The 17,004-nt window shown below is 47.3% G+C and overlaps 1 protein-coding gene across 1 annotated transcript in view; it reads left to right on the forward strand.

Annotated features, from left to right (window-relative positions):
• ECT2L (epithelial cell transforming 2 like) overlaps nucleotides 1-17,004 on the forward strand; it is a 449,543-nt gene that overhangs the window by 173,968 nt on the left and 258,571 nt on the right. The window contains exons 8-9 of the mRNA XM_078649356.1: nucleotides 1,081-1,249; nucleotides 5,686-5,814. Of these exons, the coding sequence (XP_078505482.1) occupies nucleotides 1,081-1,249; nucleotides 5,686-5,814 (298 nt within the window). The remainder of the gene's footprint in view (nucleotides 1-1,080; nucleotides 1,250-5,685; nucleotides 5,815-17,004) is intronic.

The following is a 17,004-nucleotide window of genomic DNA, read 5'->3' on the forward strand; positions in this document are numbered from 1 at the left end:
CGCTAAATTGCGATTACTTAAATTGCGATTGCATTTAAGGAATCTGAAATTGAGATTCCTTAAATGCAATGCATCAAAGTAAAAAAAATAGCGATTTCGCTAATAGGGCGAGCAAATTACCATGAAGTTGAACTTTGGTGCACTAAAGTGCATTTTTCAAAGTTCCATTTTACACACACACATGCCCTTGGGGCATGTGTGTGTGCAAGATGTTCTCCTATGCAGATTTCAGGGGTGCAACAGGGTGTCCTTTTGACACCCTGGCACCCTTGAAATTGCATTCTCAATTTGCGATTCTCTAATTGAGAATCGCAAATTGAAAATGTCTTCCCATTCATTCCTATGGGCCTCTAGGCCCATAGGAATGAATGGGGAGGTATTCCTTAATTGCAACCGCAATTTGCGAGTCGCAATTAAGGAATGTTTAGAAATCGCTATTTTTTTGCGATTCCTACATGCATAGCATTTTGCTATTCCTTATTAGCGAATCCTTATTTTTCGCTAATAAGGAATCGCAAATGGCATTGCATCTATACCCAAGTCTGTTCAGATGACTCGCGCATTGATCAGTTGCCAAGGGAAAAGATAGGGTATTAGGGAGAAGCTTGCTTGTAGCTGAAAACACTAAAGCAGCAAATTACATGTCTTTTACTTTGATTTTAAAACATGTATTTTCTGATTCTGATTAATTAACTTTAATCTACCACATTCCACAGGGTCATTGTTGAAGTTTTGGGGACGCTCATGTTTTCTTTAATGGAGTGGTGTTAAGGAAGTTAGTTATTTTTGTAATTGAGAGTATATATTTTCACTGACATTTTTAGAAATTTGCCTCACTTGATATGTATGTATGAATCCCACTTCTTTGATAACCTTTGGAGAAAACCAAAACATGAGTTGGTACTAGAATATCATATATTCTTCGTGTTCCTCTGAATTTATTGTGCATGTTACACTGAGGTTTTCAGAATTTGTAAGCCTGCCTTTCTCGGAAAATTTATGGTTGGAAACATTACACTGGCTGTCTTTCACTCTTAAATCTATCTAAACTGAAAGCACATGTACCTATATTCATTACAGGTTGTTCTGGACAGTGTTAAACCTAATGTGGTCCCTTTGCTCTATGACCACAGTGGGATGACTCTGGAGAGTCTACTGTTTCTCGTAGAAAAGGCTCTGGATGGTCAAAGAGCAATGAGTATTGGCATCTTTGTGGATGGAAATTCACGGGAGATCAACCTCCTTCAAGGTAAGATATCCAGCTCCACCTAGCCTCCATATTAAAGCTATCTTGTAATTGATGAGGATAGCATAATGATTAAGCTGCATATATTTCACACATTTTTTTGTGCACTGGTTAAACGTAACATGCTGTCATCTGTTAACTCACAGAGTGTGGTTCTATTGTGCACATATTCACTGGGAATTTTCACCTCAATGTTACTAATTGGTCCGGAGCCCACATCTGATACAGCTGAACTCCCTGCGAAGCGGTTGCTCCTTGCTCACCTCCTGACCTACAAGCGCCACTGCGGTATCGTAGCGCTGATTATTTGATTCATTTGAATCACTGGCTTATCTTTCATCTAGCATTTTACTCTCCCGTGATAAAGCGCCCATTCCACCGCGTAGCGCTCCGCATTGCGTAGCTGATAGCTGTTTAGTGCAGACACTATCTCAGGCGTATTGTGCTATTACTACTGTTGCCCATCTGGAGATTTTTAATATTAATTGCTACCTGTGTGCATAGCGCCGACGCTGTAACTGACCGCATTTGTTTTGGTGCATCTACTCTGCCCTCGCATAGCGCCGTGTTGTTGTTTAGAAACCCTCCATTTTGTTGTGCCTGCAGCCCGTCCCTCCCCCTTCGCTAACGCCTCCCAGCTCACCCTCCCACCCACGAAGCACTTGGAAGCACTCGGCTGAGAAGCCCCTGTGACCAGCTGAACTCCCTGCGAAGCGGTTGCTCCTTGCTCACCTCCTGACCTACAAGCGCCACTGCGGTATCGTAGCGCTGATTATTTGATTCATTTGAATCACTGGCTTATCTTTCATCTAGCATTTTACTCTCCCGTGATAAAGCGCCCATTCCACCGCGTAGCGCTCCGCATTGCGTAGCTGATAGCTGTTTAGTGCAGACACTATCTCAGGCGTATTGTGCTATTACTACTGTTGCCCATCTGGAGATTTTTAATATTAATTGCTACCTGTGTGCATAGCGCCGACGCTGTAACTGACCGCATTTGTTTTGGTGCATCTACTCTACCCTCGCATAGCGCCGTGTTGTTGTTTAGAAACCCTCCATTTTGTTGTGCCTGCAGCCCGTCCCTCCCCCTTCGCTAACGCCTCCCAGCTCACCCTCCCACGCTCCGCCCCCTCCACCTTCCATTTATGGCCAATGCCCCCACGCGCAGCGTCCACGCGCTTCGGCCACGCCGAAGGTGCGCCAAAGGTAAGCCCGTCTACGCCCGTCCGCGCCTGGACCGCGCCCAGCGCCAGACCCCCTGCCCCTCGCGCTGCCCAGCCCCCCCGCGTTACCTACGATGCCGCCACCCTCCTAGCCCTTAACCCCGGTCGCGCCCCAAACTGCTTCCAAGCCGCTCCTGGTCGCACCCATGGACCGTTCTCCTGCCCCTCCTGCGAATTTAGCGGCACCGACAACATCTCCGCTACGACCACAACACAGATTCCCGACCCCAACCACCTAGAATGCATCCTTCTCAACACCCGCTCGGTCCACAGGCACGCCATTGACCTTTGGAACCTACTTGACACCATCTCTCCTGACGTCGCCTTCCTAACGGAAACATGGATGAACGCTTCCTCCGCCCCTGACATCGCCATCGCTATCCCTGATGACTATAAGATCACACGCAAGGACCGCACTGACCATACAGGAGGTGGAATCGCCATCGTCCATAAGAAAACTATCCGCATCTCAACCAGCTCTGACGCCAACCTCGCCAACTCCGAACACCTTCACTTCCAGATCCACATCGACCCCAAGACCACACTCCGAGGCACTCTCCTCTACAGACCACCAGGACCCCGCGCAAAATTCAGTGAAGACATCACGGACTTCATCACCCCACACGCGCTCCCCTCCAAAGACTACATCCTTCTGGGAGACCTCAACTTCCACCTTGAAAAGAGCAACGACCGCAACACCGCCACCCTCTTGGACAACCTCGCCAACCTCGGACTTAAACAACTGGTCACTTCCCCCACCCACATCGCAGGTCACACTCTAGACCCCATCTTCACCTCCAGCAACCATGTCTCCTTCAGCCACACTACGGATCTCCTCTGGACTGACCACAGCTGCGTTCATTTCACCTACAACAAGCCGAAACCCACCATCCACCTCCAACCAACTCTACAAAGAAACTGGAACAAAATCACCACAGAACAGATCTCCACATCGCTCCTTCAAACCTCCCCAGCCCTCTCTTCAAACGCCAACGAAGCCGCCTCCAACCTCACCCTTTGGTTATCCAACACCGCCGACAACTTAGCACCACTGAAAAAACGTCAACACAAACCTGGCATCAAAAAGGCCTCATGGTTCAATGACGACCTCAAGAAATCCAAGAAACTGTGCCGCTCCCTTGAGAAGACCTGGAAAAAAGACCCATCCACCAGCAACAAGGACGCCTTCAAAAGCGCCATCCGTACTCACCACCAACTGATCCGAAAAGCCAAGAAAACAGCATTCAAAGATCGACTTGACAACAACGCCCACAACAGCAAGGAACTTTTCAACATCGTCAAGGAATTTTCCAACCCCTCGGCCAACTCCAACGACATCACCCCCTCTCAAACCCTCTGCGATTCCCTAGCCTCTTTTTTCCACAACAAGATTGCTGACATCCACAATAGCTTTGACAACCAACCCGGAAGCCAACCCACCCTACCATCAGCTGACCATCTTCCCCCCGTTAACACCCTTAACGCCTGGAACCCAATCTCCACTGAGGACACCATCCGCCTGATGAACTCCATCCACTCTGGTTCCCCCACAGACCCATGCCCTCACCATATCTTTAACAAAGCAGACTCCGTCATAGCTCCGCACCTCCGAGACGTCATCAACTGCTCCTTCAACTCCGCTACCTTCCCAGAAGACTGGAAACACGCTGAACTCACCGCCCTTCTGAAAAAACCAACAGCAGACCCCACCGAACTCAAAAACTACCGCCCCATCTCGCTTCTTCCATTCCCGGCCAAAGTCATCGAGAAAGCTGTCAACATCCAGCTCGCCGCCTTCCTCGAAGCCAACAAATCACTCGACCCCTCACAATCTGGCTTCCGAGCCAAACACAGCACTGAGACCGCCCTCATCGCAGCAACAGACGACATTCGAACTCTACTGGACAATGGAGACACAGTCGCCCTCATCCTCCTCGACCTCTCTGCAGCCTTCGACACAGTCTGCCACAGCACCCTTTTACAACGCCTCAGAAATATCGGAATCCAAGGAAAGGCACTGGAATGGATCACCTCGTTCCTCACCGGAAGAACCCAGAGAGTGCGCCTCCCACCATTCAAGTCCGAGGCCTCTGAAATCATCTGCGGCGTACCACAAGGATCCTCACTCAGTCCCACCCTCTTCAACGTATACATGAGCCCCCTCGCGGCCATCGCCCGCCAACACAACCTCAACATCATCTCTTACGCGGATGACACTCAACTGATCCTATCCCTCACCAAGGACCCCAGCACCGCCAAAACTAACCTACACGAGGGAATGAAAGAAGTCGCTGAATGGATGAAACAAAGCCGTCTGAAACTGAACTCAGACAAAACAGAAGTCCTCATCTTAGGTAAATCCCCCTCTGCATGGGACGACTCTTGGTGGCCGGAAGCCCTCGGAAAAGCACCCATCCCGACAGACCACGCACGGAACCTAGGCGTCATCCTGGATTCCTCACTCTCTATGAACAGACAAGTCAGCGCCGTATCCTCTTCCTGCTTTAACATTCTTCGCATGCTCAGAAAAACATTTCGCTGGATCCCCTCCGAAACAAGGAAAACAGTCACCCACGCTCTGGTCACGAGCCGACTGGACTACGGAAACACCCTCTACGCAGGTACTACCGCAAAACTCCAGAAGAAACTACAACGAATCCAAAACGCCTCAGCCAGGCTCATATTAGACATCCCACGCAACGAACACATCTCTGGTCACCTTAAAGACCTCCACTGGCTACCCGTCAATAAGAGGATCACTTTTAGACTGCTTACCCACGCACACAAATCACTCTACGACATCGGACCAGATTGCCTCAACTCTCGACTGTCCTTTTATACCCCCTCCCGCCAACTTCGCTCCTCCAGCCAAGCCTTCGCCACTGTACCTCGCATCAACAAGACCACCATGGGAGGCAGATCCTTCTCATACCTGGCTGCCAAAACATGGAACTCTCTCCCCGATTACCTTCGCCTCACCCAGAATCACATAGCGTTCAGAAAGCAGCTTAAAACGTGGATATTTGACAAATAATCCTCCTCCCCTTCCTAAGCGCCTTGAAACCCTCTGGGTATGTAGTGCGCTATATAAATGTTATGACTTGACTTGACTTGACTATTTTAAAAAGTCCTATTGAGAAACTTTTTTCTTGCTAAGGATGGGTATAAATTGAAAAAGTCAATTAATTCTTTGTTCAAATGTGTATGTTTCCATAGGGTGCACAGTAGGAGCCTCTAACGTTGTCAGCCCTGAGGTACGAGAATTTTGGGAGAAGCTGGGAGGTTGTGTGGTGCCTCAGGAAGAGGGCGGTCAGATCAACACGTTTGTTCCACTCGCAGTATCAGGTTAGTAACTATCACAAGAGCAAGTGCGACAATTTTAAAAAAAACTCGTTACTGTTTTTCTTTTAATTTGGAAAGGGTGAATTTAAACCAATCCGGCAACGCAGATTGGAAAGTGCATGTGGCGAAAAGATACGATTCATTGGGTATTAATACTGTCACCTGAAAAAAATTCACCACACGGTTTTTCCATAGCGAAGGACATTGAATGTGTCACTATTCAGGCAAAATCCGTAGATCAAAGTATGAATAAATATTTCCCTGAAGAGCTTAAGAATACTTTAAGAAGCCACCGTTAATATCCAACTCCAAATGTGTTGTGCGGTCTTCATTTTTTTTAAACATGCTCTTTTAGCACCTTTTGTAAATAGACATAGCTGCTGCAAAGACTTAGTAAAAAATCAAATGAAGCGTGCTACTTAAGATTAGAAAACTTGAATATAGCTCAATATATTTAACAGATCACTATAGTCCACAGATGTAGATTTAGAATTGCTTGAATCCTATAAGATCTTTTTCTAGTGATAGCCACTAGAGATGATATGTTCAACAGCTTCCACTGTGTACATGATGCCTGCTCACCTGTGATTCTGAGACACTGCCATGAAGAAGTGATTGGACTAGAGCTTATACAGCTGTTCTGCTGTCCACCAGTTCATCATGAATCTATGTTGGGTTCCTTCAGGGGAGGTAGAATTTGTCTTGTCTTTACGTAGTTGTTGAAGATGCTTTGGGTGAAGGACTTGCTGATGATGTTGAGGAATGGCTTTAAGGTGTTGATGGAGATGACTTTCACTGTTTATGCTGGGATGCAGCTATCTTAGTTGTGATGGGGCTTCAGTGTGTTTACGAGGCTTGAGTAGTCTTCAGTTGAGAAGGAGTTGAAGTCTGCCCTCAGATAGTGTTGGCGATGTGACTGTAACCTCTGCTGTCAATATACTGTCCAACTTGATCTTCCTTTTGCAGAAGTTGATCATTGTTGTTTTCTCCCTCGAATACTTGATGGGTGGGTTTGGGGTGGAATTCATGTGGTGCTTCATTGCTGCAAAGAGTTCTCTACATCAATTGATTGCTTTGGTAATGATTGTGGTGTTGTAGGTAGCCTCATTTTCAGTGATCAGCTTGTGTGTGATTCCCCCAGGAGCTGTGAAATATTCCTGAACTGCAACTAAACATGCTGTTTTTCCTACCTGTTGAACACATGTTTGCTGTGTCTTGTTTATACCATGGTGTGGATGGCTTGAGTTATGTTTTTACTTGGGTGTGGGTGTTAGTTGTGGCTGGGAAGAAGGTTGGGGTTGAGGATGTAGAGCAGGGAGTTCAAATCTTTATCAAAGTTAAATACTTTCACCATAGCTATTAACTTTGACTCCAACTCAAATTAGCATAATTGAAGTACATACGACTGTTCCAGTCATGCAAACCATAAATTAAAAGGGACATTATAAAAGGAGCAAAAGTAAATACTGAACCCACAGTTCAACCTCAGTGATACTAATAATCTTACCACGTCACTCTGGAAGAGGTAAGACAAGGAAGTGGATCTGGCCCCATGAATAAACACAGACCACTAAATGCCAGTTCATAGTCCCACCCTAACCTCACATCATATCTATATGCCAATATAAAAACTGCATAGAAATGTGTCCTCCGTACAGGTACCTACTTAGTTAGAAACATAATCAAGGTAGAGTGACCAACTCAGGCTGTCATGATAGTTTTCATGGTGACTTTGTTCTACTAAAGGTGAATAGTTGGGATATCCATTTGTCTGAAAGTGCCATCCGAGCGACCAGCATCAGTTGTATGATCAGTTAACTAGATGCTTATGAAATGAAGTGCATGATTTTTTCTAGTAAAATATGTAACAGATTTAAGTTCTTGATATGTGAGCATGTCTTTGCATGTCGCTTGTTCCGTGTTGCTTGCTTATCCACCAATTGCTGTAACCCTTCAGAACTTATTTGAGGACCGAGTATATAGTTTCTGTAACATTACAGGCTCTGCACCGGATAATGGAGGCTCTCACTCTGAAATTGTGCGGCAGGCTCTGTACTCTGCTCTGCACTAGCCACTCTGTGATACTGATAGAGCGCGCAGGTCACCGACCAATAATTTTACCATACGCACACTTGGGCCCATAAATTCAATTCACTATACTCATTTAATCGGGTAACCTACACTCTACTACCAGCAATTCAAATACTAACTAATTCCTATACCTAGGACTTACCAATTCTTGTCCTTTGGCACCTATGACCTAAATGGATCAGGGAGCTAGCTGAAAAGATAAGCAGTCTAAAATAACATTCATAACATTTGCACTCTTTATAATAACCACAGACTCGGGGAGTTTTGAAAACCTTTATCTAGTTTTCTTCAAGGTTAGAAAGCATAAGGTTTACAGCAAGCAAACTATCAATAACCAAAATCATAAAAAGCATGTAACCATGTAAAAGATATATGTTTCCAACCATTTAGGAGTCTAAAGGGAAGGTAAGAACAGGGAACATACTAATAAGAAACTTCAGAATTTAGACTTGATATGGTATTTCTAAAGAACGGGAAAAATAAAGAACATGCTAGGAATCAAAGTTTGAGTACCACTAGAAAGGTGGATAAGGAAAAGGAACTTGATTTGTTATGACGACATTTTGAAATAATCATGTAGCTATAGGGAAGGTAAGAAAATGAAACACACTAATAATTCAGAGCAACCACTTTAATTTGGCTAAAGGAGGGTAAAGAAAGGGAACATCTATATTTCATGAACAGTATTTCGCAATTGACTTAAAGATGGGGAAAAATGGAACATGCTAATAGACAGCTAAAATATGAAACTTTATTATTGTCAGAACAGGGAGGGTAAGAAAAAGAACAATGTGCAAATAAGACTTTAGCTGTTTCAGGAAAGGCAAGGAAAGGACGCAAGTGTGTTTCCCTCACAGATTTATATTTACCTAGAACGGTGTGGAGACCAACTCTGGCCACGGGTCAGTTAAGGAAGAAGAACCCCAAGGAATGCAGTTGCCAGTAAGCCAGCAGGTGCAGAATGGAAACCAGGACAGGAAAACCAGATTAGGATAGCTTCCTACAGCTTCCTACTGTATGGGGCAATAAACTGTATCTGCAGGGCCAGGTGATGGTCTGGGATCGGGCCGGACAATCGGGCACAGAGGAAGGGGATTCATCAAAGGGTGTGATCATGAAAGGGACGGAGGGAGGTGTTAGCCGGTACGGGATGTGGCTCCGAGGCAGGGTCGCGCTGAAAGGGTGGTTTATGGCCCAAGCATGTGAGAGCGGGGGCTGTCAGTGCGCGGGGGATGCTGGCGAGGTCGGAGAGAGAGAGAGAGACGTGCTGGCTATCGGCAGTGGGCAGAGAGGCCATGGCATTCAAAATGGCTGCTACTTATGCGCACATATGAGCCTGAAAAGGGACAAGATGGCGCCGATAATGTTTACGCCGCAATCTAGATTTCAACACAGTGGCCTGTAGGACCCACAAGAATCAGGATTGCGTCCCGGCTTCGGGAGAAGCACAATTACCGCCTCCCTTAGCGTCGGAGGAAGCGCTTCCGTCTCTAGTGCCTCAGCGTAGACCTCGACCAATTTTAGCACCAGTTCCTCCTTGTATTCTTTGTAAAAATCAGCGGAAAAACCATCTAGTCCCGCGCCGAAGAGCCTTTCAAGGAATCAATGGCTTCCACTATAGAGTCTGGGGTGATTGGAGAAGAAAGAAATTCCTGCATATGTTTCTCGAGATACACCATTGCAATCTCGTTTAAGTAGGGGCCAGGGTCGCGTTGTTCGCCCGTAAGTGTTGACTTGTAAAGTGTTTGGTAGTACGACAAAAAGGTGTCACATACCGCAGGTGTGGTGTGGTGTCGGGAGCCTTGAGTATCTATTATGTCTGTGATGTAGGTCGCCTGTCGGGGGGGATGGAGCAGTTGCGCAAGAAGTTTCCCTGGTCTGTCACCTTCCCCGTATTGACGCGCCGTGTGGTATTTACCCATTAATTTCAGCTCTCTATCAGCAGTATCCCTGAATTTCGACAGTAGTTCCAACCTCTTTGCCTCAGCCAACTCGGACGGTTCCCTGGACACATTCCCATCTACCTTAGCTATGTCCTTTTCAAGACTGGTCAGAGTGGTCCGAATCTCTTTCAGGGCTCCCACATGTTTAGCAATACAAACCCCGCGAATGGTGGCCTTGAATCCCTCCCACAGCGTGGCCCAGGAGCTCACAGAACCAGTGTTTATGTCAAAGTATTCTTCAATAGCGCTGCGGATCTCTTCAGTAAAAACCGGATCTAGCAGGGCCCTCCCTGGAAACCGCCACTGTTTCTCATACCCACCCAGTCTGGGAATTAGCAAGGTCAGTACAATTGGGGAGTGATCTGAAAAAGTTCGCGGCAGAGTGGAAAGAGCATCCACCCAACCAGCGACCCCAGGGGAAAGCAGCCAGTAGTCTATTCTCGTGCTAGTACTGTGAAACCCAGAATGGTGTGTAAACTCCGGCGCATGTGAGTGTAGTCTGGCCTCTATGTCTATCAGGGAGAAGTGAGAGCAAATATCAGCAAGCACACGTCTGGATCGGGTTTTGGAGTCCGGGGAGGTGGAAGTACTAGCCCTATCTGGGTTCAGCACCACGTTAAAATCGCCCCCCATCACTAGCAGATCCACATCAGATTTAAGTAGTGTCAGTTGAAGCTCCTGAAAAAAGGCGGGGGAATCAACATTAGGCCCGTATACCCCTAGCATGGTGATCCTGTAGCCCATCAATTCTCCCTGCAGTAACACGTATCTGCCTTCCCTGTCAGTAACACTTCCAGTTGGCACAAAGGGAACACGTTTATGTACAAAAATTGCAACGCCCCTGGCATAGCTGCTGTAACTGGAAAAAAGTCTGTGCGTACCCCAACTTTTAGCTACCGATGCGTCTGCTGATGGTGCCAAGTGTGTTTCTTGAAGAAAGAGGACATCCACCCGGTGTCGCGCTGCATAGTTCAACACCTGTTTGCGTTTCCGTGTGGTATTCAAGCCCCGAACATTCCAAGTCATCAGTGTAAGTCTGGACGGGCCAGACTGCCTGCCTATCCCGGCCATCGCACCAAACCAGCAGCACTGTCCAGTAGGAATGACCCCAGCTTCTCGCTCCCAACCTCCACCCAATCACTCAAGCAACAGCAAAAAAGAAAAAAGGTGTCATAAAACATTACACATCCTGCCCCCCACCCACCACCCAGCCTCCCAACCGCCCAGGAGAGGCAATCCCCATGAGTATACGTTCGTAACCAGCGAATCTTCAAGAACAATTTGTTTTTTGTTTTTTTTATTTTTTTTATTAAAGACGTTTATTATTATTCAATAGAGCAGTACATATAGCGAAGCCTACAACCCTGTGGGCCGGCTGCAACATTTCGATGTAACGTTAGGGTAGGGGAGTGTAGAGAAAGGTGCACCGTACCATCTATTGTACCCTCAGTGAATGAGTCTTTAATTACATTTTACGTATCACATGCGCTCATTATACAGTTATGTCTGCAAGTGACGTCTTATTTTTTCATTTTTTTCCTATAAGTAAACAGTTTACCTCTGCAAACAAAACAGATCAGTTCTCATCGGTATGTCCCAATTGTTAGCTGCGCCATCGCGTATTTTTCCGGCATCCATGACACTGAAACCCACAATACGGAGCGTCAGTCCTTGGGGGCGCGGCAATGGAGTAGGGGTTAGCAGTGCATGTGCACAGTCTGCCTTTGTCATAGTGTGCGACAGCCATTGAGAGCAGTGGGGCCCCTCGGGCTGTCGACAGAGTGTGTGAAGCGCCTAACGGATAAGTGAATCTTCAAGAACAATAACCACATCATGAAGCAAGAACATTTCCAACAAAAGAAAACCATCAATCAATCAATCAGGTCATTTGTAGAGCGCACTACTCACCCGTAGGGTCTCAAGGCGCTGGGAGGGGGGGGGTGCCGCTACTGCTCGAACAGCCAGGTCTTGAGCTTCTTCCTGAAGGAGAGGTGGTCTTGGGTCAGGCGAAGATTGGTCGGAAGTGAGTTCCAGGTCTTGGCGGCCAGGTAGGAGAAGGATCTTCCTCCTGTTGTCGCTCTTCGAATGCGGGGGACGGCGGCGAGGGCGTGGTTGGTTGATCTGAGGAGGCGCTTGGGAGTGTAGAAGTTGATCCGGTTGTTGAGGTAGCTCGGGCCTTGGTCGTGTAGGGCTTTGTGCGCGTGGGTGAGGAGCCGGAAGGTGATTCTCTTGTTGACCGGGAGCCAGTGTACCAATAAGGTAAGACAATAAGGCATGAGCCATAGGGGCGGGCAACGCCACCCCATGCGGGTGGATCCCACCGGCGGCCCGATTTGTATCGGCCATTTAGTTACCCACTGGTAAACCACATCAAGTGTGAAACAACTTCAGCAAAGTCAGGCTATGGAGTGAACGAAGGTCTTCAGCCCAGACCGGTTTCTGCAAAAAGGTCTACACTGTTCTGAGTGTCCACTCGAGGAGGGGAGTGCGTTGCAGCATTGGAGGCCGAAGGAGAGCCCTGTTTTTTGTAGCCTTGACAAAAGTCCTGTGCCTCTGCGGGGGATTCAAAAATGTGGAACCTGCCATTCACATCCACTTTCAGTTGTGCGGGATATAGCATGCCATATTTCAAACCAAGGTTCCGCACAGTCGCCTTGACGCCGTTGTACTTGCGTCTCGCGTCCTGCACCATCATCGTAAAGTCTGAGAAGAACGATAGCGTGCTACCTTGCCATCTCACCTCTCCAGCCTCACGCGCGGCGCGGAGTGTGGCATCGCGGTCGCGGAAGTTCATGATCCTGGCAATTATGGGGCGCGGAGCTTGACCGGTGCGAGGTCTAGGCCCCAGCGCCCTGTGAGCACGCTCCACCACAAAACCAGCCGTGAATGTGTCCCTCCCAAACAGTTCAATGAGTAATTTTTCGACAAAAGTGTCAAAGCGCCTGGTTGCTGTTGTCTCCGCCACGCCAAGTATGCGTATGTTGTTCCGTCGGCTACGCGCTTCCAAATCCTCATTTTTTTATAGCCACATCGTTCAGAATTTTCTCAACACGTTCCAGCCGCTTAAGTGTTTTGGCTGCGCCATCCTCAACGTCCGAAACCCTAGATTCCACCACATCCAGGTGCCTGTCATGGGCCTGCACCCTGGTTCCCATATCCGCAAGTTTCTGCTCGAGAGTGTCAAAGCGCGTATCAAGGCCCTTGAAGCCCGCGCGCATTTCACCCATCATGGCGGCAACCATAGCAGCAGCATCACCCCCTTCAGGCGCGCAAGTCGCCCCGGCTGTAGTACTGGGCTGAGGGTCGCTGTCATTAGGGAGGTTTTATCAAAACTCAATTTCCTCTGGTTGGGGTCTTTTTTTCCCATGGCGAAGCCCAAGGATAGCGCAGTGTTGTGACAAGTGCGATGTGAGGTAGTAGCTCATATAGGGCAGGCAACCAGGCGCAGCAAAGCCAGTCACAAGGCCAGTCGTTTGTAAGAGGGCGTAGGACCTGCTCCTTACAGCGTGGAGTTAGCAACCAGGCCACGGAATTCAAAAAACGGCATGAAGACTGCCGCCGTCCGATGTTTAGGCCACCAGAAGGGAGCACAGTCCTTCAGCAATAAACAGCAGGGTAGAACGCACGCAGTTCCTCATGTCGAGCTGCCACCGACACTGCAGAAGCGTATGGGGGAATACACGGTGCCTTCTTGCGCTGCAAGGGCGGGTCCGCCAGCGATCTCAGGGAGGCCCCCCCGAGCCACACCACAAACGCCCACAACCACCCCCCCCCCCTCCTCCCTCCCACCGCCACGCGAGCGCCCCCGTCCGCCAGTCCCACCGCGAGCTTCCAAATCGAGGCCCCGACTTCACTCCCGGGCCAGGAGCCCCCACCCGAAAGCCCACGGAGCACCCGCAGCGAACGCGGAGGCCCGCAGGCGGAGCAACGAGGGCCCGCAGGGTCCGCGGCGCAGCCCAGAGCGGTACTCACCCGAGACCCGGCGCGGAAAGGGAAAGATGGCACCGAGGCCCGCCGGCCTCCGCTCCCCTCCGCCGAAGCGTCTACACCAAGCTGGTCCCGCTTCGCAGGAGCCACCCAGGTGGGCAGGGTGGATCTATCTGTCGGATGTAGTGCCGATGTGGGGCCGAGGATCGCTTTTTCACTGCATTTCAGCCGCCTACAGGAGCCCACATGGAGGAGCTTCACAGCGAAGCAGCCGTACCGGTCGCGGCCGTGGCCACGCCCCCCCAGATTATGGGAGACTTGGGTGCCCCTCATCACATTCTGCTGGGTGGCCCAACCATGTTGCCTTAACGCCATTGATGAGGTGATACCTCCTACACCATCTACCAATTGCATATTCACACTACTTGACTAGTGAAATATGTAACTGAACATAAGCGTTCTCATATGGGTCCCTGGCGGAGAGCTGCTGGGGATCTGGACCATGGCCTGATGGCCCACATATTTCCTTGACAGCCCACAAGTCCTTTTTGACGTCTAGGTTGCTTGGAGAGTCAAAATGCAATGAAGAGAATGTGAGGGATTTACTTGCCTCAACCTATGGAAAGTTACTCTCCCTCTCTTAAGAAGAGACTGATCAAGAAGCAAGGAGGCTATGGACCTAGCAGACTTGAATTGTTACAGATCAGAACTATGGGAGAGGAATTGCCCTTTACAGAGGAATAAAGAGAATGAATAATAGAGTTGCCTTCTTTAGACGTAGTATGATGAAAAAATTAGAAATCCTACCCAGGAACTGATTGTATACTGAAATTGTCTTTTGCTAACCTTGATTTCGCTCTGTGCTTCCACAACCTGTTCTTGATCCATCCTAACTGTTCAGTTATGTTCTTCATGGAAAAGTTACAGAATCAAGATCCCTTATGCGCTTGTGTGCCACCTTGTATTTTGCACTCAGATCAGGGACGGTGGCATCTTAAATTAGCGGTGTTTCACCTTTGCTTCTCACCATTGGCTAAATATGTCTCCGGGTGGGTGGTTGCATTTATGTTGCTGTCAGTTTTCAATTAAATTGGTTTTCACAGATACATTTTGAAACAGATCGGTGGCATGGTTCAATTACAAATAGTCACTTTCTGCAAGGACATCCGGGAACATGCACTGACAGCTGCTGTTAAACCCAGCGCATAGCTCCATCCGCGTTAGGATGATTTTGACGTGCTAGAAGTGTTGCGTGGATGGCATAAATTGTTCTATGGGCAATACTGGTTTGGAAAAGATCAGAGAGGATGGTTATGTGACCAGTCCATTCGGAAGGGAGTGGTGCCTGGCATGTGAGTTGTTTTTTTAGTTGAGAATTCTACATTTAGTTTGGGTGGTAAAGTGACAGCCTATTTCATTTCAGAAGTTTATAATTGGTTGAGGACGTTTTACTCTATAGTCTTGGTTGTGTAGTTGGTATCACTAGTGATTACGTTGTTAGAGCAGCGAATTGAATCTGAGATGGGTAGATCAACAATTTCAGATAAGAAGATGGGACAGAGCCCTGTTGCATGGTAGACTAGGTGGAAGCTGACAGTCTGGGCTGCATAGCGAGAGAAGTGGCAGGAGAGGAGCTGAAAGAAGGTGTATTGGGTATTGAAATCAAGGGGGACAAGGATGTAGAGATATGTGTGGTGTGGAGGAGAGACAGCTTAAAACAATGATGAAGGAGTTTAGGCAGTGAGCGGTCAGCGGACTGCTTTGACTTTGCACACGAATCAAGAATATGATATTATCACCATAAAGTGCAATCTGTGCTGGTTGAGGACAAATGTTCACAAGTATGTTTTGGTTGTGTAAGCAAGGGTGCACTATTGAATCGTGGAGTATTCCTGAGTTGGGTGAGGCTTCAATGTTTGGGCAGGAGACATCGGAGTCTAATTGGTTGTGACAAGCACTATAGGCAAAATCATAGAGTGCGCACAACACTATGGCGGCGGGGTTCTGTCTCTCTCACAGTTGATGAGAGTATGAAACCGGAGCAAAGGAGGGTAGAACATGAGACTAAAACTGTAAACCTAAATCCTGAACCATGTGTCATTGCTGTGATCTTTTAAATGATGAATGTTACATTTTTCTGTTTTTTAATTCTCTTTTGCCCCCGTCGTTTCTGAAATTAAAGTTGATGAAACGTCCTTGTGGTAATAGCTTTGTCTAAAGAAATAGGCCCACCCCAGTTTTGGGTGACCAATATGGTAATCACTATTTGAATTTGTTAAAAACAAATCATTCTGTGATTTGGTAGACACTCAAATTGGGGCATCTTAGAAATATATCGCCATCTAACTGGCTCCTTAAAAAATGGAGCAAGAGAAATTAAGTCTACTGTTCCTATACTGCACCTTTTAAATCCATCAGAGGGTCGTCGTTCTCTTCTCGTACAGATTTTGTATTTGCACCATGTGGTTTTCTTGTCCTCATTACGTTGGTGAATATATTTTAAAACTTGCTGCCTCTGTGCGGTTTAGCGTATCGTAGTTTACGACTGAACCTCATGCTTGACTCGCGGTGCGCCAGAAAATTGTTCTGCAAATTGTATCCAGTGCATTTGTGACTCTAGACATTTCTCAGTCTCCATTGCATTGATCTGTTGACCTCTATTACTCTCTTTCTCAGTACTATAAGGATGCAGAATATATAGCATGGGTTTGAGTATGCACAAGTGTAAACTTACTCTGAGGTCCTCATTACAAGTTGTGGGGAAATCTCAATTCAGACGTTAATGGTAGTTTGCAGCCGAATCAGGAATATGAGTTCATTAGGAAAGCTGTGGGCATACTCCAAGTACACGGAGAGTCACCCTTCACTGCCAAAAGGAGCAGGGCAGTTTGTACTTAAAACAAAAATAGATTCCCTTTTGTGCAAGCTTTTAACATAGAAACCCCAATATATTCCCCTGGGCTGAATGAAAATGCATTAAAAATTAAAATACGGTGAGCAACACATTTAAAAAAACTATTTGACTCTATCATGTTGACAGAGTCCTTTTGTGTATTCTATTATGTTGTCCTATTGGAATGAATTTTTGTGTGTTTAATAGTGTCTTGGGAATTATAGCTGTGGAAGAGACTGGCGGATTAAAAATAGTCAGTTTGTAATAATGTTACCATATGCATGTTTTAAATCTTTGTATATTCTTTGACAAATGGGTGATGCATTGTATTTTATATTT

The sequence above is a fragment of the Lissotriton helveticus genome, chromosome 6 (assembly GCF_964261635.1).
Source record: "Lissotriton helveticus chromosome 6, aLisHel1.1, whole genome shotgun sequence".
NCBI classification, from domain to species: Eukaryota; Metazoa; Chordata; class Amphibia; order Caudata; family Salamandridae; genus Lissotriton; species Lissotriton helveticus.